We start from the raw sequence: 22,504 nt of genomic DNA on the forward strand, positions 1-22,504 counted from the left end.
ACACCCATTCCCTAAGCCATTAATTCACCCATTCCCTCTCCATTAATACACCACTCTTCTCAGCCATTATTTCATCCATTCCTTCAGCCATTAATACACCCATTGTCTCAGCCATTAATACACCCGTTGCCTCCTGCCATTAATTTACCCATTCCCTCAACCATTAATGCACCCATTTTTTCTACCATTAGTTCAACCATTCCCTGATGCCATTAATACACCCTTTCCATCAGCCTAATTCATGTACTCTCTCAGCCACTAATACACACATTCCCTCAGCCACTCATACACCTATTCCTCCATGCATTAATACAGCTATTCCCTGTGCCATTAATTCACCCATTACCTCAGCCATTAATTCACCCATTCTCTCAGCCATTAATTCAGCCATTCCCTCATGCCCTTACTCCACCCTTTCCCTCAGCCATTATATCATCCATTCCTTTTGCCACTAATACACCCATTCTTTCATGCCATTAATACACCTATTTCCTCAGCCATTAGTTCAAACATTCCATCAGTCATTAATTCACCCATTCCTCCCGCATTAACACATCCATTCCCCCATGCCAGGACTTCAGATAGCACCAACTGAGGCCATCTTCTGCTTCCAGAAATGTCTCCTTCCACTCAAACAGCTATTCTAAAAAGGACAGAAATGTGGAAGCAGCATTTAATAATAAAGATTTCACACACCACACAAAATAACAAGGATATGGTGGTGATGATAATATCGACGGTAAGAAAACCCCAGATTTCCAGTTTTTCTTAAAAAAATTTGAAAGCTGCCCACAAGTGATCCTCTTTCCCAGGGTAGGAGCTGGCAGCAGCTGCCCGTCTGAACAAGAGATTCTCTCCCCTTCCTTCTGTCTACCCAAACTGTATTGTTTTTCTTACCTTCAGCCCAATTCACTCACTCCTGTCAGCTGTCCAGCCTCAGATGTGTCTGAGTTTGCAGCCTCGGCTTACTCACAGCCACCCATGGAGCGGTACATCTCCCACCCCCACCCATTCACCATCCCATCCAATCATTTGCCCACAGTGGCTTTGCGCAGGGCTTGTTGGATCCAAGCTGCCATCAAACTCCAGCCAACCTCGCAAGGGCCCTTGGAGAAGCCCAGACCCGGGGGTAGGGAGGAATCTGCCATCCACCCCACTGCATCCTCATTCAAGGGGTCTCCACCAGCAGCCCCTGGGTGGCACCCACCACGCTCCCTCCTTGGCCGCAGGGAGCCCCGGACTGCCAGCTGGGCACTGTCTGGTCTGCGCGGGCAGGGTCGGGGGCTGGCGGTGGAGCGGTCAGGGCCCTCACCGGAGTTGTCCTCATCCTTGCGGATCTTCAGCTTCACCAGGTCCTCACACTGGCGCAGGATTTGTACAGCGTCCTCCATGGGGCAGTTGTCCAGGCGGATGTTGTCGATGGCCAGCAGCTTGTCACCCGGCTCAAGGGTGCCCGTCCTGCAGAAGCAGGGTGAGGACAGGAAGGAGCCTGGCACACGCAGGCCCCGAGCCCATCCTCGTGGGCCAGCCCCCCGCCCTGCCAGGGGCTCCCCTACCTGTGCGCCACGCTGCCTTTCTTGATGTCGGAGATGACCAGGGGCTCCCCTCGCTTCCTGCTGGCCGCTGGAGGGAAGGAGCCATGAAGCCCACCTTTGGTCACTTCAGCCTTGGGGGGCCCAGGAGCTGGGCGTAGACTTGGAGCCACGCGCCCTGCTCCCACAGCTCCCTGGCTGGCTGACTGTGGGCAAATCAGCTCCTCTCTCTGTGCCTCAATTTCCCCTCTGTAAAATGGGGATGAGGCCACAGAGTTCACGGGGACATCAGAGATTAACTAGACAAAGTGCGACAACACCTCCCACGCTCAGCCCATCTCCCAGCAAATGGAGCTCCCTGAGGGGCTGTGTCTAGCTGGTGTCTGTGTCCCCAGCACCTGGCACAGGGCCAGGTCCCAGAACTAGGTGACTTCAACAATTGAGTTCTTCCTTCCCCTGCTGCAGGGAATGCTGGCTGCCACAGCTCACAGCAGGATCCCGCTGGGGAATGGCTTTTGGCTGAGGGAGCAGCCTCACCCAATAAAATGCCTGCACCCAATGACTGGTTCACGTAGTGGTGCCAAGGCAAGGCTCCCAGCCTCGGCTCAGGACAACTCCCGTGGCCTCCCCAGCAAAGAGCTCCCCGTGGGATTGGCCGAGCCCTCTACTGGGACTACATCGCAGCACAGCTCCTCCCTTTGCCTGGTCCTGAGGCCTCCTCCGCCCACAGGTGTTGACCCTGAGAGCCCTCCTCAATAAGGTCCCTGCAGGTAATTCCTAGCGTGAAAAGCTGTTTCCCAGGGAGCATGATCTAAGACAATGGGTGGCTGAGTTTTCCTGCAGAAAGAATCCATTTGGGCTAATGGGTTTTTCCATGAGTGACCAGGTGTAAGGCGGTCCTTCTAGCCCATGCAGCACCTTTGCAAATGAGACAAAGGTGCCCTTTCTAATTAGTCTGTTGAGAAAATGTTAGAAAACTGTAAGTGTACCTTGAATGGGCACCTTGTGTCCTGTACAACCTGGGCAACTGCACCTGGTTGCCCTGCCCAGTGGTTCCTGGGCTGGAAGAAGCTTCTCCCCCTCGATTGCTTAAACTCCCACCACCACTGACTGCAGGGTCCAGGGCAGGAAGGAGCTGCGGCAGCAGCCCTTCTGGACAGTTACCCCTCCGGGGCATGACGAGGAGATGGCAGGAGATGAAATCAGAGGACTTCGGCTTTTCCTGAGTGAGATGCAGGCTGGGGAGGGCTCTGACTGTTCCCATGCTTATGTATTCTACCTTTCTCTTTCCATTCTGCAGTCCCTCACTTTCATTCCTTTGACAAACATGAATTAAGCACCTACTGTGTTCTAGGCCTTTTCTGGGCCCTGGGAACACAGAGGCAAACAGAAAACTAAACCTGGCCTGTATGTCTGGCGCCTTACAAACCACTTCACTACCCCCGGAGACTAAAAAGGCCAGGAGATTCCCCTTGTGCAGAATGGGAAACCGAGGCCTTGAGAAGCCTTGCCTAAGGACACACAACCGGGCACTGCGGTGGAGGGAAGCCACGTCAGACAGCCCTCCCTCCCACCCAGAGCCTTCCCGCCCGGCCAGGTGCTGGGCGTTTTCTCGGGGCAGGCGGAGAGCGTGCGGGGAGCGGACTCACAGCTGATGGTGATGCCCAGCTCCACGCCACGCCTCTTGGGCAGCTTCACGTGGAAGGTGCCGCTGCTCGGGATGACGGACTCTGGGTGCAAACAGACACACACCCACGTGAGACTCAAGGGAAGGGCCTCAGGGAGTCCCTGCCCCACATCCATTCTGGTCCAGTGGGGAGGGACCCCCAAACAACCCCATCCTGCTTCTTGCACCCACAGATGAGGAAACTGAGACATGGTGCACTGACTTGTCGGAGACAAGCACCCATCAGGTCAGAGCAGAGTCAGGACTAGAACCCAAACCTTACGGCTGCCGCCTCTCCGGGGGCCCCATGGCCCAGCTCAGTCCGTTCGGATCCAGCAATGACTTACTGGACGCCTCTCATGGGCCGGGCCTCAGCTGGTGCTTTCACACGCTTTATCTCGTCTAGTCTGAACAACACCCCTTGTGATAGAGGATTCCATTCCCTATTTTACACTGGGGGGAACTAAGGGTGGGGGAGGAAGGGTCCTGTCCAAAGTCACACAGTGTCCAAATCACAGAACCAGAATTCTAACCGAGTTGTTTGGGGTTCTCTGCGTAAACCCTCATCCCACCCCACCCCCCAGCTCCTGTTCCACTGCAAAAACCCTCATCAACCCTCACACTGGCATGTGCAATTCCTTCCACCCCGGCGAGTGCCTTTCTCCCACCATTAGTGCTGGGGACACACTGCAAATGCGGGGAGAAGGATCAGGGCAGGGCGGGAGGTTGCGGGGAGCAGGGTAGTGAGAGGAGGGAGCACAGGGTCCCGAAGGAGAGCAGGAAGCTCGGGGCACCCACTCACCGGCAACGTCAAACTCCACCTCCAGCACGACCTTGTGGGCCAGCGCCGCATCCCGCAGCAGCTGGTTGGCTTCCTCCATCGTCCCGTCCTCGGTGGCAACGCCATTGATGGCCAGGATGCGGTCCCCTACCTGCAGCAGCCCACACCTGAACCGGACAGCCCGGCAGAGAGAAGAGGCCCCGTTGGGAGACAAGAACATTGCGCAGGAGCAGGGCCAGGCCCAAACCTGGGCCCCGCCTCCCGGGCGGGGGTGGAAAGCTCAGCTCCACCCTGTGCCAGCTGTAGATCCTCAGGCAATTTACCACAGGACTCTGGCTAAAGTGTGACCTTGCTGGGCCTCAGTTTCTCTGTCTGTCCAATGCGGATGATGCCATGCCTTAGGAAATGTATATAGAGGACTCTGACTTCAGTCACACAGGGGTTCACGTCCTGGGTCACTCGAGTTGTGTGACCCTAGGCAGGTGAAATCAGCTTCTCTGAGCCTCAGATTCCTCATCTACAAAATGGGGCTGGTAACGGGGTTGACGTGATAGTTGATGAGATACAACTGTGCAGCCAGGCTTGGTGTATGACTTGGTTTCCCTGGCTGCCCGTAAGCCCCCCACCCCCGAATTGGAGAGTGGTAGGCCCAGTGGGTTGGGGGCAGTAGGCTCACCTCTCCGCCGGGCTGTCAGGCTCAATAAAACGCACGAGGGGTGGGGAGGACAGGGTCTCGGTGGCGAAGATGCCTCCCTGCAGCTGGAGACCGAAGCCGCTGAGGGGGTCTCCGCAGAGCACGACCTCGGTGGTCTCTGTGTGCACAATCTGGCCGCCTGGCCCCACGGTGCTGGAGGCCAGCGACACTGCGGGGCAGGCAGGCACGGCGCTCAAGGCACAGCCCCAGGGACGCCTTCCTGCCAAAGCCCATCCTCCCTCGGCCCAGACACCTGAAGTCAGAGAGGTGAGTGAGCGGGAGGCCTGACTGGCCCGGGGTGGGGCGGAGCAAAGTCGAGGCCCATTCTAAGCCTTGGTTTCCTCACCTGAGCAATGAGATCACGAGTCCCACCTGGCAGAGCTGTGGCAAGGATTAAGGAAGACAGCTCTTGGGACTGCCGTGTTGTAAAACAGAGGCTCTGAGGGTCGGTGATACTATGTCATGTCATGTTGTGTGATGTTATATTTCAATTTGTTTTATTATTATATCATATACCAAATATCACATTATATTACTGTTAGATACGATAGTATATATTATGCCATTTTTGGTAACAGCTTTATTGAGATACAATTTGGCTACCACAGTATACACTCACAGAGTGTACAATTCAACACTCTGTTTTTAGTATATTGAATACTTAGTACGTTCAAGTTGTACAGCCATCCTCTCACTCAATTTTGGGACATTTTCAATCCCTTAAAGAAACCCTGTTGCCTTTAGTTAATCACCCAAATCCTCCCATCTCTTCCAGCCCTAAGCAACCACTAATCTACTTTCAATGTCTTTAGAGTTGCCTATTCAGGACATTTCATATCAATGGAATCATACTATACACGGTCTTTTGTGTCTGGTTTCTTTCAATTAGCATAATGTTTTCAGGATTCATCCATGCAGCACATATCCAAACTCCCTTCCTTCTTGAAGCTGGCTAATATCTAACTGTATGATGATAGCACATTTTTAAAATCCATCCATTGATGGACATCTGGGTTGTTTCCACCTTTTGGGTATTATGAATAACACTGTATAAACATGTGTAAATATGTTTTTGGGTGAACATGACATATGTTTTCATTTTTCTTGGGCATTTACTTAAGAGTGGAATTTCTGGGTCATATGATAACTCTGTTTAACTATTTGATATGTTATTTAATATATTTTATATTCCATATATAAAATACATTTGTATTATTAATATGGATAAGGATATCGATAAGGATATCAATTATTAAATAAAACTTATTATATTTCTTTCTATTAATTATACTGTTGTGTCTTTATATATTATTTTCTTATATATTATATATACATTACAATACATGTAACACTTTATTGTTGGGTATATTGTGTTATTATATTTATATTCACTATTTTTTTCACTATTGATTTTTTCATTATTTCATTATTTTTTCACCTCAATGATAAGATTGTACCTGGAACATTGGAGGTGTTCAAAAAATTTTATTTAACTAATTAATTGTTATCATCAAGGAAGGAGACAGGTAAGGGGTCCCAAGAGTTCCCAGGCTCCATAAGCTCCTGCCTGTGAACGACACTTCTGAATCTTTTCACCTACACACCCCCTGCTTCAGTGGGTGACAAAGGTGCTGGTAAAGGGGTATTGTATCTCTCATCTGACTCTGAATTCTGTTTCCCTTTCCACCTTGGCTGCCAGGAAGCTCATATCCATATTTCGCTCCTTTCAGGTGCCAGATGACTTATATTTCTCTTTTCCCTCACCTGGTTCAATCCTAAATGGCCCAGTCTGACCTTCCGTTCTTTCTGGAGGCCTCCCCAACTCACATGGAAGGAGGCTGGGAACACTTTCAACATCAACAAAGGAAAGATTCTTCCCAGGAAAGATTTCAAAATTCTGGGCATTCTTGTGACTTTTGCTACTTCCACATGTTTCCTGCATTATCATCCATCACTATTTGTCTTTACATTTATTCATCTTTAAAAATACTTAAATACAGGCTTCGCTGGTGGCGCAGTGGTTGAGAGTCTGCCTGCCGATGCAGGGGACACGGGTTTGTGCCCCGGTCCGGGAAGATCCCACATGCCGCGGAGCGGCTGGGCCTGTGAGCCATGGCTGCTGAGCCTGCGCGTCCGGAGCCTGTGCTCCGCAACGGGAGAGGCCGCAACAGTGAGAGGCCCGCGTACCACAAAAAAAAAAAAAAAAAAAAAAAACCTTAAATACCTTCATTTCAAAAGGAACTATATATAGTGATCATAAATAAAGAGAAATGTTTATAAGCAAAAGTTAAGTAGAAATATATATCTAATAAAACTAAAAATTACTATATTCTGGATGGCTAGTTTCAGGCCTGTGTGTCTCTGTCTTAGGGAAAATTAACAAATGTCAGAGAGGTGGTAAAGACAAAGTAACACCACACCCTGGAATGGATCAGAGGGCTGAAGGAGAGAAAAATGAAATGGAGTTACTGTGAGACCTTCGTGCAAATCTGAAAAGGCATCCTTTCCTCAAGACACTTTGCCACCACCTGCTGGGAATTTTTCATAATAAAAATACAAGACAAAGTGTACAAAGTAACTGTCACCCCTCAGGTGTGCCCTTGTGCAGTGCACAACCTGCCCAACCATCCGCAGCAGCCTGGTGTACCACGCATGCTATTTGATGCCCCCCACCCACCCCCAGCCCTGCCCCAAATACCCCATACCCTTTGGCAAATCTCTCTCTCAGGCACAGAGGCAGCCCAGAGGGGAGGGAAGAGACCATGGCTTACATGAGCTCTTGTGTTCTCTTCTTCGCTGCCTCCTCCATCCCATTGTGGTCCGGGGGCTCATGGGCTGGGATCCGCGAGGAAGGGTGCTGGGATTGGTGCAGGGAAAGGCGTGGTTCATGGTCGGTGAGGAAAAGGGAGATGAGGACAAGGCTGGGGGAGATGAGAGCACAGAACAATGAGCCCCAGCAGAGCCCTTCACCCTGCCTCAGGGAGACACAGGGATGCCTTCCCCCCTCCACCGTGCTCGCTGTGTGACCTCTGCGAGCCAGTCTCTCCCACTCTGGGCCTCAAAGCTTGCAGGGTTTTCACAGACCTGTTGAAACCCAGCTTCCAGACAGGGGCCCATCTCATCACTAATGTGTGAGGTGATGCTGTGAGGACCCCTGACTTCTCTGAGTCTTGGCTTCCTTCCCTATAAAGCAGGCTCCAGCCCCTCCCTAGGAATAGGGGAGAGTGACAGCGGGGAGGGCACTTTACATCGGCTCTGGTCCTGGCTGGCAGGGGTGGCCCAGGTGGGTGTCCTGCAGTGGCCAGGCCGGGGGCTGTGGCAGGAGGGCATGCAGGGGTCCCAGCGATGTGGCTGCTCGCTCCTCTGCACCTTCACTGTGGCGGAGAAAGAGGAGAGACAGACGTTGGGGGCTGAGCAGGTCTGGATCACCACACCCATGAAGGATGAGCTCCTGCCTGCACAATGAGGGGAGGAGAGCAGGAAGAGAAGATGCAGAGTTTCCCAAGCCAAGCCAGGCATTCGAGATTTTGCCGGCACGTCCTGGATGCCCACCGTGTGCCGGGCACTGTGCTCAGGGCTCAGCCCGAGAGGCAGGGACAGGAGAGGGAAAGCTGGCTCAGATCAAGGCCCACAGCTGGGAGGTGCTGGAGGAGCAGGATGTGAACCAGGCTGACTGGCTTTGGAGCTCAAGAACTGACCGGTCAGCTCCAAGGAGTGCAGTTTGCCGACGATGACCAGCTGCAGCACCTTCGGAGTCTGCCGCAGTGCTGCAGCCTGGGCCGGGGGCTGGGCACGCAGGGCACCAGGGCCTGGCATTTCTGCCCCGCGCTGGGCTCTCGGGGGCCACCTGGGTCCCTGTTGGGTTGGCCCAGGCCTGCCCGGACCTGCATCGCAGTCTGAGGCTGTTCCCGCTTCCTCCCCTCCACCTTCCACAGGCATCAACCCCAGCGAACTCTTTACTCCAGCTAAGCATCTGCTTCCCAGGGGACCCCGCAGACCCTCTACCAGATCCTGCCCCCCTCACATCCCCAGCATCCCCCTCCTACCCACTGCCCCAGGCCCTGTACTGGTTCTTCCTTCTGCTGCAGGACTTGTGGGGGGATGTCCAGCCTGGTGCAACATGTTCTTGGAGGGATGGGTGAGGTCTCCCGGTGATCTCAGCCCACTGACCCTGCCTCCCTGTTTGGTGACTCCAACCCCACCCGGGGGCTGAGCCACCTCTGGGGCTAGCAGCCGGGTCCAATCCTGGCTCCATCACTGACCAGCTGTGGGACTGGGATAAGTCACTTAGCCCCCCTGTGCCTCATTGTCACATCTGTAAAATGGGACAAGTCCCTAGGGAAGCTGGGAGGATCAGAATGAGTTAGCACGTATGATGTGCTTACAGCAGTGCTGGGTGCTTAGCAGAGGCTTATTCAGTGAGAGCCAGAGGCACTGTCAGCAGCTGTGTGCTCTTGGAAGGACCTGCCCTACTGGGCGCCTCAGCACCTCTGTACCAACCTTGTAGACTTGTCATGTGGGTGAACCCACATGACCCGTGGGAAGCCCAGGCACCACAGCAGGGGGTAGGGGAACAGAGGACGGGACTTCAAGCCCCAAAGCCTCCTCCATCAGCCCCTGCTGTGGCTTGTCGGGGTCCTTACCGACCCTGGCAGAGACCAGAGATGCCGGTCCTCACACATCTGATCTGCAGAATTTTTCTCTTCTGGAAGATTGGGGTTGCAAAGGGTGGGGCAGGCAGACTCCATCCTCGCCCCCCTCCCCCACTGTGCCCCAAGGGCTGGAATTCACAGCCTGACCCCCTTGACCAAGCCTGTGCACTCGGGGTCCTGACGCCTACTTACAGATGAGGCAGCTGAGGCTCAGAGAGGCAAAGCACCTGTCCAGCTGTTAGGGACGAAGCTGGGATGTGAACTCGAAACCCAAGGGTTAGGCTGCTGGAAGCACTTGCCTGCCCTGAGCAGGAGGCTGCCTTCCTCTGACCACCCTCCAGCCTGCCCCAGGCCCCCGCTCTGCCCTCTGGGACCCCAGACCATCTGCTCCCTCTGCTCTTAGAACTGCCCAGTGCCTAGGTCCCTGGTCCAAGCTGGGAGCCCCGACCCCTCACAGGGGTGGCTCTAGGCCCTCCGTGACTGCTTGGCTGCCTCCTCTGGACCTGCCGAGGGCCCTGAGGCTGAGTCCAGGGTCCAAACTCTGAGTAGCACAGGGCACAGAAGACTGTCCCCTCCCTTGTTCTAGCCCTTATACTTCTATTAATATAACCAGTGATGGAACTAGCTTTTGGGCCAACCATGCCAGCAAGCTGTCAAATCAAACACCCAAGTTGTTTATCCGCCCCACCTCCCCACCCTTAGCTGCTGCACTTGACAGTTCGAGCTTCCCTGTGGGAATGGACATTTGTTCCAGTAAATTTTAGCCTGCCCAAGGCTTTGGTCCATTAGCCTTCAGGTTTGAGCTCTGAGGTCTGCCAAGGGGACCCACCTGCCTCTGAGGGCTTCAGGGGCCGCCGACTCTGGGGCGCAGGTAGGATCTCCAGCCGCACTTTCTCCGACACGCTAGCCAGGAGCTTGGTGGCTTCAAGCAGCGAGCAGTGTTCAGTGCTGGTGCCATCGATGGACAGGATGCGGTCTCCGGCATGCAGGGCCCCACTCCTGGCCAGGTCAGGGAGCAAAGGGGGAGGCTGGTCCAGCCGGACAGAGCTCTGGGCAGCTCTCCCCCTGCAGCCCCCACACCGTGGCAGCTCTCAGTGGGTGCCCACCTGTCCACCACACTGGCCGGCTTGATGCGGTCGATGGTGATGACTGGATTGTTCCGGTGGGAGCCGGTGGTGAGCGAGATCCCCAAGGTGGACCCTGGTGTCTTGGTTATTTCCACTATCAAGGGCCCTGAAGCGTTGGCCACTGTGTCTGGTAAGTGGAAGGAAAGAAGAGTTTGAGATGCAAATATTGAGCACCTTTCTCCATCTCGACTTAACCCTCACTGCCAGGGAGGGATCACTGCACCCACTTTACAGACAAGAAAACTGAGGTGCGTGGAGGCAAAGACCTCGTCCAAGGTCACACAGCCACTCAGAAGCAGATGAGGGGTAGGAATTCAGGTCTCAGGGGCTCTGAGCCCAGGCCTTTGCTGGACAATACTAATTTGCTCGCATATATTCGAGAGCCGACTGAATACACGGAACTGTGGGTTTCACTACGAGCATTCCCCCTTTCAGAAAACGGCATCCCATTCACCCACCCAGTGGCTGGAAAACAAAACCCTGCTCCTCCTACTCTCACCCCCACCCCCATGTCCAAACATCAGCAAACCAGGCCAGTGGACCTTCATTGTACTTCCCGAATCTGACCCCGTCTATCCCCCAGCTCAGCCCCTGGCCCAGCCACCATCACCTTTCTCTCACCTGGACAGCTGCAGATTAGAGGGCATCACGCAGCCTTCCCATCTCTCTCCCTGATTTTTTTACACCCTTATCATCATCTGACACACTCTATATGTGATTTATTCCATCTATTGTCCGTCTCTCTCCACCAGAATATCCCATGCGAATGGAGACCTCATCTGTGTTGTTCTCAGGTGGATCCCCAGTGCAACAAACAACACCTGGCAGAGTATTACTACCCAGAGAGGCTCAGAGAGGCTGTGACTGGGCCAAGGTCACACAGCCTTTGCAGTGGTAAGGATCTATACCTGCTATCCCCTTCCCTCTATCCCTGGGCCTCTTCCTGCTCCAACCCTAGCCCTTAGGCCCCCAACTCACCTGGAATGGCCACATCATACTCCACCTGGAAGAGTGCCTCGTGGCTGCACTGCCGCAGGGTGGCCAGAGCAGTGGCGTGGCTGGCCCCATGCAGCAGTATCCCGTCAACGCTGAGTAGCCTGTCCCCCACCTTCAAGGAGCCCTCCCTGTGGGGAAGGGCCCGGTCAGTCAGCCTCACCCAGTGCGAGCCAGAGAACAGAGGGAGGGCAGGGTGCGGGAGAAGGAGAAAGGGACAGAGCGGATGAGGGAAGGAATGCACATGTGGGTGAAAGAACCAGGGAGGTTATGTGGAAGCAGGTGAATAACTGAAGCGGGCACTGAAGACGGGGGTCAGGTCAGCTCCGACCCCTCCCAGAGGCGCTTAATAAATTCAGTCCCAGCTCAGCCCTCCAGCGTCTGAGCTGGAGATACCCTTCGAGGTCACCACCAGGGCCCCGACAGGGTCCCAGCCCTGCCGGGCCACTCAGCATCAGGGGCGGGCAGTCTGGAGGCTTCGAGCTGCCAGCACAGCGGTCCCTGCCCAGGTCCCCATCCTGGTTCTCAGCAGTGATTCTGGGCTGGTGAGAAACATGCCTGGGAAGGAATTCCACTGGGCCCCAGGGGAGGGGCATGAGGTGTTCACCTTGGTTTGGGTCACATCCCAGCTCTGGAATGCCTGCCCAAACAGGTGGCCAAAGCTATTCTGGGAGGTTCTATGAATAACTCATCACAGACCCGTCCCAAGGTCAGGTTTAGATTTCTGACAAGGCCTTTCCAGGCATTTCTTAAAATGGCCAGGAATCTCCCGCTGGGAGGTCATGGGGTCAGGAGTTGGAAGCTGGGTGTGTTCCTACTCCACACTCTCTCCTCCTGGTGCTTCTGAGCTTCTGAGCGGGGCTCAGGCAGGGCCAGGCTGGCAGCGCAGCCAGGACTGGGGAAGCTGCATCACAGAGAACCACAGTGACGCTGGTCACCATGCCCCACACTTCCTTCACAGCAGCTCTTAGGGGCTGCACTATTGGACCCACTCCACAGACAGGAAAATGAAGCCCAGGGAAGGGGTAATATGACACTAAAGCTCTCACTCTCCATCCCCATCCTGCCCCCGCCCCCCCCCCCCCCCACCGCCTCGAGATAGCAGGACCTTGGGGAAGAAAGGTTGGGGGAAGCTCTCATTTGGGGTTTAGTGCTGGCTCCACCAATAATCTGCTGAGCGACTCTGGGCAGGGGTGTCCCCTGTCTGGACCTCAGTTTGCTCATCTGGAGAATGTGTATGATGTCCCTTCTGCCTTCTTCCTAGGGGAGCTGGGGGAGGGCAGTGCAGGGTGAGGCTGTAAGCTGCATCCCGGCTAAGGCTCACCTGTCGGCAGGGCCGCCGGGCCGCACGTAGGTCAGGACGAGCGGCCGGGACTTGTGCCCGTCTTCATGAGCACCTCCTGGACAGAATTCGACAGTCATCTATCCACTCCCTCCCTGGCGCCCGGAGGCCCCAACCCAGACCTTAAGCAGGCTTCCTTAATTAAATCTGCTTGAGGACTCTGTGCTTGCTTTTCATAGTCCCTCCTATGAGATATCAACTGCAAATCCCACCCAGAGTTCGGACAAAAAGTAGGGAATAGGACCAAAGTCCTCTCTCTATTAAACAGCTTGCTTCCTTTCCTGTGACCTCATCCTATTTCCCTTTTTCCCCTCGTTGCTAGGCAGCTCCAAACTTCATTTTCTGTTACAACTTTTCCCTCTCACTGCCCCCAATCATTTGTTGCTTGGCCAATTTTTCCATTTAATACTTGATTTTAATGGTTGCTTGGCCACTTTGTTGCTTGGCCAATTTTTCCGTTTAATACTTGATTTTAATGGTTCTTAAAAGTCAGAAGGAAGATTATACATGTATGTAATTCATTAGAGCAAAATAGAACATACATAGAATTGGCATTAGCCTTCCCGTCCCTTGACCCCAAATGTGACTCTTACACTGACCTCTGAGGACAAAGCCAAAGCTATTGCCCTCCTTGTAGAGGGAGACATCCACTGTCTTTGAAACGATCCCTGGGTTGTTCTCAGGGGCTGGGGAGAAATGGAGGACTCCTTGAGTCCTTCAGTTGCATCACCAAGCTGGCAGATGTCCCCAAAGCTCATTCCAGGAGAGTTGGGTGACCAGTCAAAGACATTACAGGAAGGGTAAATTCCCCTTGCTCCATTTTACAGGTAGGACAAGTGAAGCTTAGAGGCACACTCTTCCCTAAAACCCACTCAGTCCACCACTTAGAGAGGGGAAAGGGCCAGCCCATGCTCCCACAGAGATAACAGTAGAACTCAGGCTTGAGTCCATGGCTCACAGTCTTAGGCCAGAGCTGAATTCCAGACAGTTACTCAAATTTCAAGACTTCAGACCAATTTTGAAAATTCAGAGCTAAGCTAAACCCTAGGCCACTGTACTCAGTGCAGCATGGGAGGGCGGGGAACAATTTATTCAGTGACATTCCTAAAACCTTCCCTCCTAAAGGAGAAGCATCTGGAAACTAAATATGCAGGATGACAAGGGGTTATAAGCAGGTCCCTACCACCTCCTGGTGACAGCGTACTACAGCTGTAGGCAAGGCCCCACGTGCAGCATGGGTGTTTGTGGCCAGTCCCCAGGACCAGTCCACCCCAGCTGGCATGATGCCCACCCACCACCCAGGTGCTGGCAAGGAGGCAGCTTTGTCCACCCATGACCAAGGCAGTGGAGAAAGTTCCCGGTCCAAGGGCACCCACCGGGCGGGGGCAGCTCATACTCCACCTCCAGCACCACACGCTCTCCCACATTCTTGAGCAGAGTGATGATCTCATCGTGGCGGAGCCTGGTCAAGTGGATCCCGTTTACTGACCGAATGTAGTCGCCCACATTCAGCAGGTCACTCCTGGGAGAAAGGAGGCCAGAGCACACGCGTGGTGACAGGTGCTGGCATTTCATGTCCCCCCTCCCACTGAATCCTTATGGTCTCTGGATCCCCATTTTACAGATGGGCAAGCTGAGGCTCAGAGAGGTCAGACATATCCAGGGTCAGACAGCGAGTGAGTTAGGAGAGTGGGGATTCTAACCTAGACCTGCCCGACACCCAGGCCAGCTTTTCCCCTGATGCTGGTCTGCCCGCTTTCCCTCCTGCTGAGGTGTCACCCTCATAGTCATAGCTCTAACCGGCCCCAGACAGCCCACAGAGTGGCCAGATCATCACCCCCTTTGCTATTCCTTAATGCTCTTCCTGGGCCCAGAGGGGCAGTGATAGAGAGGCTAACTCCTAGGTTTCATGGAACTCATGGTCCAAGGGACCCCAGAGGTAAAATAATAGGTGCAGGCAGTGTGTGCAGAAGTGGCACACAGGGCTGTGCCAGCAGAGCCGATCGCCTGCCTCAGCCTGGGGTGCTGGGGGCTTCCCAGAGGCAGTGTGGGGGGATGAACAGGATGCAAAGGCCTGGAGGGCCCAAGAGCGGCGAGCATGGGATGCTGTGGCCGAGCTGAGTCAGCTCTGGTGCAAAGGGAAAGAAGCAGCCGGGGCCTAGAATCCCAGCCTCCACTGGGGGCCTTCCCTCCACAGACACCAAGCTCTTAGGTGCTCCAGGAAACAGCTGTCTGATTGCTCTGCGGAAAGCCCTAGTACCCTCCTCCACTGCCGCCTGGCCCCCTTCCTGCTGCCCCCACTGAGCCCACTTCTCACCTGGCTGCGAGCCCCCCAGGCCTCAGGTTGGAGACCCTGGGCTTCCCATCCTTGTCGGTGCCACCCGAGATGGTCAGGCCCAGCGTGCTGCCTTCCTTCTTCGTCAGCTCCACCATGGTGACCCCTCGGAACTCCTCTGCTGACAGATAGGGGGTGAGTGGGCAGCGTGGGGCAATTCTAGGCCCCCAGCTCCAGGACAAGTGAGGCCAATACTTGGTAAGTCCCCTCAGTACCCTTGGCTGCATGACACTGGGTGAAATCCTCCTTACAAAGGAGGATCAGAGAGGTTAAGTGACTAGTCTAAGGTCACAAAGTGATTTAGCTGCAGAGACAATGCTGTCTGACCCCCACCTGGAGCTCTCTGTGCTCCAGGACAGAGAAGGGGAAGGAGAGGAGGCTGGTTACCTGGAATGCTCTGCCTGCGGCACGCCAGAGCCACATCAGCCCCTCCTGCGTCCTTGCCTCCTTTGGAGTAAGGCCCATCGTCTGCAGGAGAGAAAGAAAGGCCCTGAGTTCCGCTGTCATTTCCATCAGGCAAAGCGCTCCTGCCTTGGGAATCTTCTGCTTCGTGGATGTGGCCTGTTAGAGGGGTTCCTTCCTGCCACCAGCTCCACCTGAGTCTCCGCTGGGGGAGCCTCATGGCTTCTCCCCGCAAGGGCAACTCTGTCTGTGCTCTTGAGTAACGCTCTTTGGAGCACCCACCAGACTGGGCTCTGCACGACGGTCCAGTGATTAACCATCTCCACAACTATCATTCCACATATACAGAAAGAAGCTGAGGCTCAGAGAGGGACAACTTGTGCCCACGGTCACACAACCCTTGGCCACGAGAGCCTCTGCTAATAGCCAGGACCAGACCCCAGGCACCTCTGCCCACCCTGCCCCATGCTCCAGGCTCCCTTGACCAGGTTCTTTTTGTCACATTCCTTCTACAAGTCTCTTCTCAGCCCTGGACTGAGATGGGTAAGGTCAACTGGCAAACCGTCAAGCGGGCCACCCCTGCCCCTCCAGGCACTGTACACCCCCCCAGGCTTCTGCTGCTGTCTCAGGCCTCACCCAAGCCTACACCCCGCCCCCCTCCCTGCTCTGCCCCCACGCCCATTCACCAGCTGTGGGCAGGCCACTCCCTCCCCAGCCCCCTGGCCACAGCAAGGCCTCTCACAGGACTGTCCCCCTCCTCACTCTTCAGAGGAGGGGGAGAGAGGGGGCTAGGGAGGAAATCAGCCCCAGTTGGGGGCAGAAGCCTCTTATCCCATCCCAGCCACATCCTTTTCACGAGGTGGGGAGGGGCTCAGATTAGCGTTCAGCCAGAGGTGGTGTCAACCTGGGTCAAGATCAGGCCACAGCCCGGCCAAAGTCCGGGCTCAGTCAGAACCAGAAATCTACAATCTACAGCACGTTTCTCAACCTCAGCACTACTGACATTTCTTTTTTGCTGGATTGCTGTACGATGTTTAGCAGCATCCCTGCCCTCTAACCACTAGATGACAGTAGCATCCCACCCCAGTCACCACACTGTCGCCCCCAACCCCGCCCTGCCCCTCACTGAGAATCACTGCTTTAGAGTCAGGGGTGGGGCTCAGGCTGGGTCGGGGTCAGGTTCAGCTTGGGGTCAAGGCTGTAGCTCAACCTGGGTCCAAGGAAGCCTGAGAACCTTCACCACCTGCAGCTCTAACCATTGAGAAATGGCTTCTCCGGACCAGGGATAGGTTCCCTTAGCTTTGCCAGAAGGTGGGAAATAACGAATCATTTCCAGGGCCCCGGGAATTGGCCCCCAGCAGCTTTGCTCACCTCCCCCACCCCTAGGCCCTGTGTTCACATCCACAGCCACGGATTCAGGCAACACCCCATTAAGTATAAAGCCTCCTATTACGGTTCCCTAATTTGCACTTAATTTAGATTCAACAAGACGTTTCTGAGCTAATAAAATTAAAAAGACTGGGTTCTATCAACTGTGTGACAGTGAACATCTCTGGTATTTCATGTGGGCAATTCTGGAATTAAAATCTGTCTTATCCCATGCAAATTAGACTCTGCCACTGGAAAATCCTTCTCTCCCCGGGCTGTCCTGGGAAGACCAGAGATAAGCTTGCTGGCTCCAAGTTTAGGAGTCTGGAGGTGGGGGAGGGGGAAGATTATCTCCTACGGACAAGAAAGCAGAGAATCAAGTTTGCCAAATTCAGAGCCGTAGAATCCCAAAGAATGGAGCGGAACAGCGGTGGGTTAACGCTGATTCTGAAGCAGAGGGTGCGGGATGTTGGCTGCTGAAGCAGAACACCCATTTCCTGCGGTGTCTCTGTGGTGTGTCTTCAACACTACCTCTCTGCCCTTTCCTCATCCCAATATTCAAATTTTGATCCACTGAATGACACGGTGCCAAACTGGGCTGCGATGGCACACTTGGCACAGCTGAGATGTGGGGGTCTGCTGCCTTTGGGCTCAGCTGTCAGACAGGCCTGACTGTGTGATGATGCAAACCAAGACTCATACAACTGTGCGCAGAGTCAGTGGGCAATAAGTGAGGACTTGAGAGACTCTTCTGTAGAGAACGCACGTGCATTTTAGGGTGTGGCCTTGACCTCTCTCGGCGGTGGAGGCCACTCAGGATAGCTGATGGCCAGATACGGGGCTTCTGGATATCTAAGACCCCTGCCACATTCAGAAAGGCACCCATAAGGAATGCTACAATGTCTGCTGATGCTTGTTCAGAGGGGACAGTGCCCCACTCTCACAAACATCCTCAGGTCAGGGGGAAACAGGCAGCATTCAAACCAAGAACCAAGGCAAGGACAGAATTGCTAGTTAACCGTGTGACTTGAGTCTCTATTTCTTTATCTGTAAAACGGGGGTGTCTCCCCCTATCGCTGGCTCCAACCAGCCCAGGCATGAGAATTTGAGGGAATTATTTTATTTATAGAAAACCCCAGGAGGGTTCGGACCCCAGTCCTCCTCCCTCGGAGAACATGCCTGCTCTCTCCCGCTCTCTCTCTATTTTTTGTTCTGGGACCTGGTAATTATATGCTTATAGATGAAGGCTTTTCAAAAACATCTTTCCCACCAATTTTCAGCTGGAAAAGTGCACAAAAAACAGAGATATTTTTATCCGAGTGTTTTTCCTGTCTCCTCCTTCCAGCAATGGGCAATTATGAGCTTTTTCCTTCAGTCAATCTGTCCTGTAAGAACTCGCTTCAGAGGGAAATTCATTTCGCAGCAATGCCAGACCATCCGGCCGACTCAGGCTGGGCAAGTCGGGGGAGCAGGAGGGAGAGACACCGTGCTGAGCACAGACCGCACACCTGGTCCCCGGCCCCCAAGCTGCAGCCCGGGTGGATGGGTTTCTTTTTTATTTTATTTCTCCTGAAAGCATTGCTAATTTGCCTTCATTACCTCCGTTTCTCTGGAGCCCCAGGGAGCCACTGAGCTCTGAGAAAGGGAACAAGGAAGTCAGTCCTTGGCCAGGCTGCCTTTGTCAGGGTCCCGCCTAAGCAGGACAAGGCCTTGGGAAGCGGGGGCTGGGGAGGGCTGTCGATGGGGGCGTGACTGATGCCTGGCTCTGCGGGACTCCAGGAGGGAGCGTTCACCATCAGAGAGGGGCCACTGGGAAAACCAATGCCCGGAGGCTCAACTTGGGCTGAAGAGAAAATAACCGCTTGACAGAAAGCCAGCAGCAGGGCCAGCCGGCCCAAGTGCCACTGAGGAGAAGGGGGCCCCCAGTCGCCCCTGGGTCCAACCACAACTGCACACAGCGGCCCATTGCTGATTGCACTCTGACAAGTGATCGGCCAATCTGGATGGGTCGGCCCCACCTCCGAAGGCATCGCTGGCTCGATGGAAAGGGTAGGATGGGCTTTGGATCCTAAATCTGCTGCCGACTGGCTAAGGGATCTGGGACAAGTCGCTTCTCCTCTCTGAGTCTCGGCACAGTGGAGGAGCCAGTGCCCACCTCGTGGGTTGGTGGGAGGCATCAGCGAGGTTATGTGGTACACAGAGCCAGGACACATGAAGTTCTCTCCCCGGCCCTTTTACTCACTTCGTTAGAAAGATTTTCCCATTAGTAATGGTATCAACTCCTCCTGATCAAGTGCCAGGTGCTGTGCTAGGTGCTTCGCAAGCTTTGCCTCACGTATCCCCATCACCTTCTGAGGTGGGATGATCGTTATTTCCATTTCACAGATGGTGGAGCTGAGGCACGGGCAGGTTAGGCGACTTCCCATTGTAAGGGGCAGGGTCAGGATTTGAACCCAGGCCATATTCTAAGAAATTTTAAATTATTACCACTTTATCCTCATGATAATCTTATGTGGTGGGTGTCACGATCATCCCCACATTATAGATGAGGAAACTGAGGCACAGAGAGGTGGTTAAGGGAACTGCCTGGGGTCACACAGCTCCTAAACGGCAGAGCCATGGGCCCCCTCCTGCCTTCTCCCCTCACCCCATGACAGTCCTGGGGTGACTGAGGACTGACATGTTGACCGGCACTGACATGTTTAACTCTTCTGCGAGCTCACTAACAATCCCATTTTACAGACAAGGAGACTGAAGCCCAGACAGGCCACTCAGCTGGGGAGCTGCAGAAGACAGTCTGGAATTGGTCTGTCTGGCCCCCAGCAGACCACATCCTTAATCCTCAGCTCTGCTCTCTCCCTCCAAACACAAGGGCAAAAGACCCCAAAAGAGGGGCGCCCAGGGAGGCAGCACCGGCGCCCAGGAGGCCCACGTTAGCGCTCGGGCACCCACAGGCTGGACATGACCAGAGAGGTTGCCAGCCCTGCAATCCCTCTTCCACAAGGTGTGCGGGGCCCCTGGCACTGGACCTTGAGCCCACGCTTGGGCTGACACCCCCCTCCATGGGACCACGATGGCCCCAACGTCATGTGGGGCAGGGATGCAGGCTCCAGAGGGGCCGTGGCCTTCTGGGTCTGTGCTCTCCCACGTCCCTCTCAACCCCACAAAACTGGGTCACCAGCGGAGCAGTGAGGACTCAGTCCACCCGGCGGAGAATGAAAGCAAACGTTCTCCCCACAACTGACAGTCCCCAGGCCTCCCTGACCTCACCTCCTAATGCTCTCTCCTGGGTTGCCTCCACTCCAGTGCGCTGGTCTCCTCACCATTCCACACACCAGACTCAGGCTCACCTCAGGGCCTTTGAACTGGCTGTTCCCTCTGCCAAGAATGCTCCTTTCCAGACACCCACAAAACCCCCTTCCTCACCTCCTTCAGGAACCTGTGGAATCTTCACCTTCTCATCTTTCCCAAGCGGCCTGCTTGAACTTACACCTACACTCCCAACACCTCCAGCACTTCCCATCGCCTTCCTTACCTAGCAGACCTCACTTTTTTTTTCTTTTAACTTAGTGATCTCATTTCCTATCTGCCCCTTCCCACTATGATGTCAGCCCTGGGGGGCTGGTTTTTTGCCTGTCTGTTCACTGCTGTTTTTGGCATAGAGAGTCTGGCACACAGTAAATTCTCGGTAAATCATGTGAAATTCAATTCCCACTTACAGATTAGGAGAATGGGGATCAAAGAGGTGGAATGAGTTGTTTAAGGTCGTAGAATCAGGAAGAGGCAGAGATAGGATGCAAACCCAGGCCTCCCTGGGTCTGGAGACCTTGGCCTCCGTGGTCTGGGAACTGGGGTTTTTCCCACAGCCATGGCCCTGAGGAGGTCAGGCCTGACAGAAGAGCCAGGTGGTTCTGGTGAGGGCCCCCCAGAGGAGTGGGCAGCTCAGGCCATGGCAGAAGTACCCCCCCCCCCCCCCCCCCCCCCCCCCCCCCCTGTCTGAGCCTTCCCAGGAGCTGGGAACAAAGACCACTTGGTGGCCAGGAGTCAGAGGAGGGTGGACACTGTGGGGCATGGGAGTTTCCTGCCCGAATCTGCTTTCAAGCCTACTGTGTGCCCCAGGCCCAGTCACATCCCTTCCTGCAGGGGCTCAGGGTTAGTGGGGTGAACAAGCCTCCCAGGACCAAGACAGCACGGCCAGGGCATGGGCCTGAGAAAGGACTCGTGCTGGCAGAGTCCATCGGGGAGGAGAAAGGGCCCTGGGCACTGTGTCCCACTGGCCCCAAACCCCAGCCTGGCTCTCCCTGAGGAGCACTGCATGTGGCCTGACTGCTCAGGGTCTCAGCCTGCTCTGTGAAATGTGGAGGGTGCAGGGAGTGGCCACCTGTTGGGGACGTTTGCTGAAACTATTGGAAACAGGTTCTCTTTCCTTGAGGAGGATCAAGCTGTCTGACCATAAGCTCTAAGGTACTAGGGGCCCTCTGGGAGCCTCAAGGAGAGGAGTCTGTGTGGAAATAAAGCTCACCTAAAAAGAAGCAGAGACCTGGAGTCCTAATCATGTTAACTGAGCACCTGGATCCCACTGTGCCTGAAGCTCCCTCTTTAGACTTTTCTTTAAAAAAGCCTCAGTGTTGACACCAAGTGAGACACGTGTGATCATGAAGCTCTGTGACCTGGGGAGGAGACTAGGGTGGGGGCTGCAGGGGTGAGGGTGGGGGTCAAGGAAGTCATCAGAGAGAGAAAAAGCCAGGGAGATCATGAGGGGCCTTGAATGCCAGGATAAGAAGCTGTGATCAAACCTGAGTTTTAGCAAACTCCCTCCTACAGCAGCATGGAGGGGGTGGGGTGCGGTGGGGGATGAGGGCCAGGAAGCCAGGGAGGAGACTGGGGCTAAGGTCTAGGCAGGCAATGCTGAGGCCTGAGCCTGGGTAGAGGGGGCAGCTCCATGAGGAAGAGGAAGACACCTCCTTGGCGGTGCCCCAGATGAGGTCTCCAGGGCACTGCTGCCCTTGTGGCTCTGACCACTGCAGGACCAGGTGACCCCACTTCCTGGGCCTGATGTTGAGAGGACAGATGTGCCCAAGCCAGGAGGGCAGTGGAGTCGCCAGGAGGGGGCAGGGGCAGACCGCATGGGGTCGAATCCCAGCTGTGCTACTTCTAGCTTTAGCCTTGGACAAGTCACTTAACACCTCTGTGCCTCAGTTTCCCCAACTGTAAAATGGGGAGAATAACAGTGCTGAATACACAGTGGTGTGAGGATTAAATGAGAAAATGCACAGAGAGAGCTCCGAACAGAGCCTGGCACGGAGTAAGGTCTCAACAGCTGTAAGCTACTATTATTAACCACATTATTATGATCTGGGGACCTAGGGGTAACCCTGTCTCTGCCCTCTGCGACAGGCGGGGAGGTGGGAGCCTAAGTTCACGGGCCCTCGGAAGCATGGTTGGGGGAGCTCTGCTATGAAAGTCATCAGGGGGCCAATCCCGGCTCAGCCACTATGGGCCTTGGTCAGCCACTGGCCCCTCCGAGCCTCAGCTTCCCCATCTGTCTGTCCACTGGGACCACAGTCCCTACCCTTGGAGCTGCTGCAAGGACGTAACACCAGGAGTACATC

At 54.6% G+C, this 22,504-nt stretch overlaps 1 protein-coding gene across 1 annotated transcript in view; it reads right to left on the minus strand.

The window, feature by feature from the left end:
* The window catches only part of GRIP2 (glutamate receptor interacting protein 2), a 64,642-nt gene extending 48,898 nt beyond the window's left edge, over positions 1-15,744 (minus strand). The window contains exons 1-15 of the mRNA XM_027093852.1: positions 15,510-15,744; positions 15,105-15,240; positions 14,164-14,309; positions 13,387-13,473; positions 12,770-12,845; positions 11,431-11,576; positions 10,432-10,579; positions 10,155-10,324; positions 7,922-8,047; positions 7,445-7,594; positions 4,656-4,842; positions 4,001-4,146; positions 3,182-3,262; positions 1,557-1,623; positions 1,313-1,458 (exon numbers count right to left, since the gene is read on the minus strand). Of these exons, the coding sequence (XP_026949653.1) occupies positions 1,313-1,458; positions 1,557-1,623; positions 3,182-3,262; positions 4,001-4,146; positions 4,656-4,842; positions 7,445-7,594; positions 7,922-8,047; positions 10,155-10,324; positions 10,432-10,579; positions 11,431-11,576; positions 12,770-12,845; positions 13,387-13,473; positions 14,164-14,309; positions 15,105-15,240; positions 15,510-15,744 (2,047 nt within the window). The remainder of the gene's footprint in view (positions 1-1,312; positions 1,459-1,556; positions 1,624-3,181; positions 3,263-4,000; positions 4,147-4,655; positions 4,843-7,444; positions 7,595-7,921; positions 8,048-10,154; positions 10,325-10,431; positions 10,580-11,430; positions 11,577-12,769; positions 12,846-13,386; positions 13,474-14,163; positions 14,310-15,104; positions 15,241-15,509) is intronic.
* Positions 15,745-22,504: the final 6,760 nt, after the last annotated feature.

This window comes from Aethalodelphis obliquidens, unplaced genomic scaffold (assembly GCF_003676395.1).
Source record: "Aethalodelphis obliquidens isolate GAN/ISIS:26980383/991018 unplaced genomic scaffold, ASM367639v1 scaffold86, whole genome shotgun sequence".
Taxonomy (NCBI): domain Eukaryota; kingdom Metazoa; phylum Chordata; class Mammalia; order Artiodactyla; family Delphinidae; genus Aethalodelphis; species Aethalodelphis obliquidens.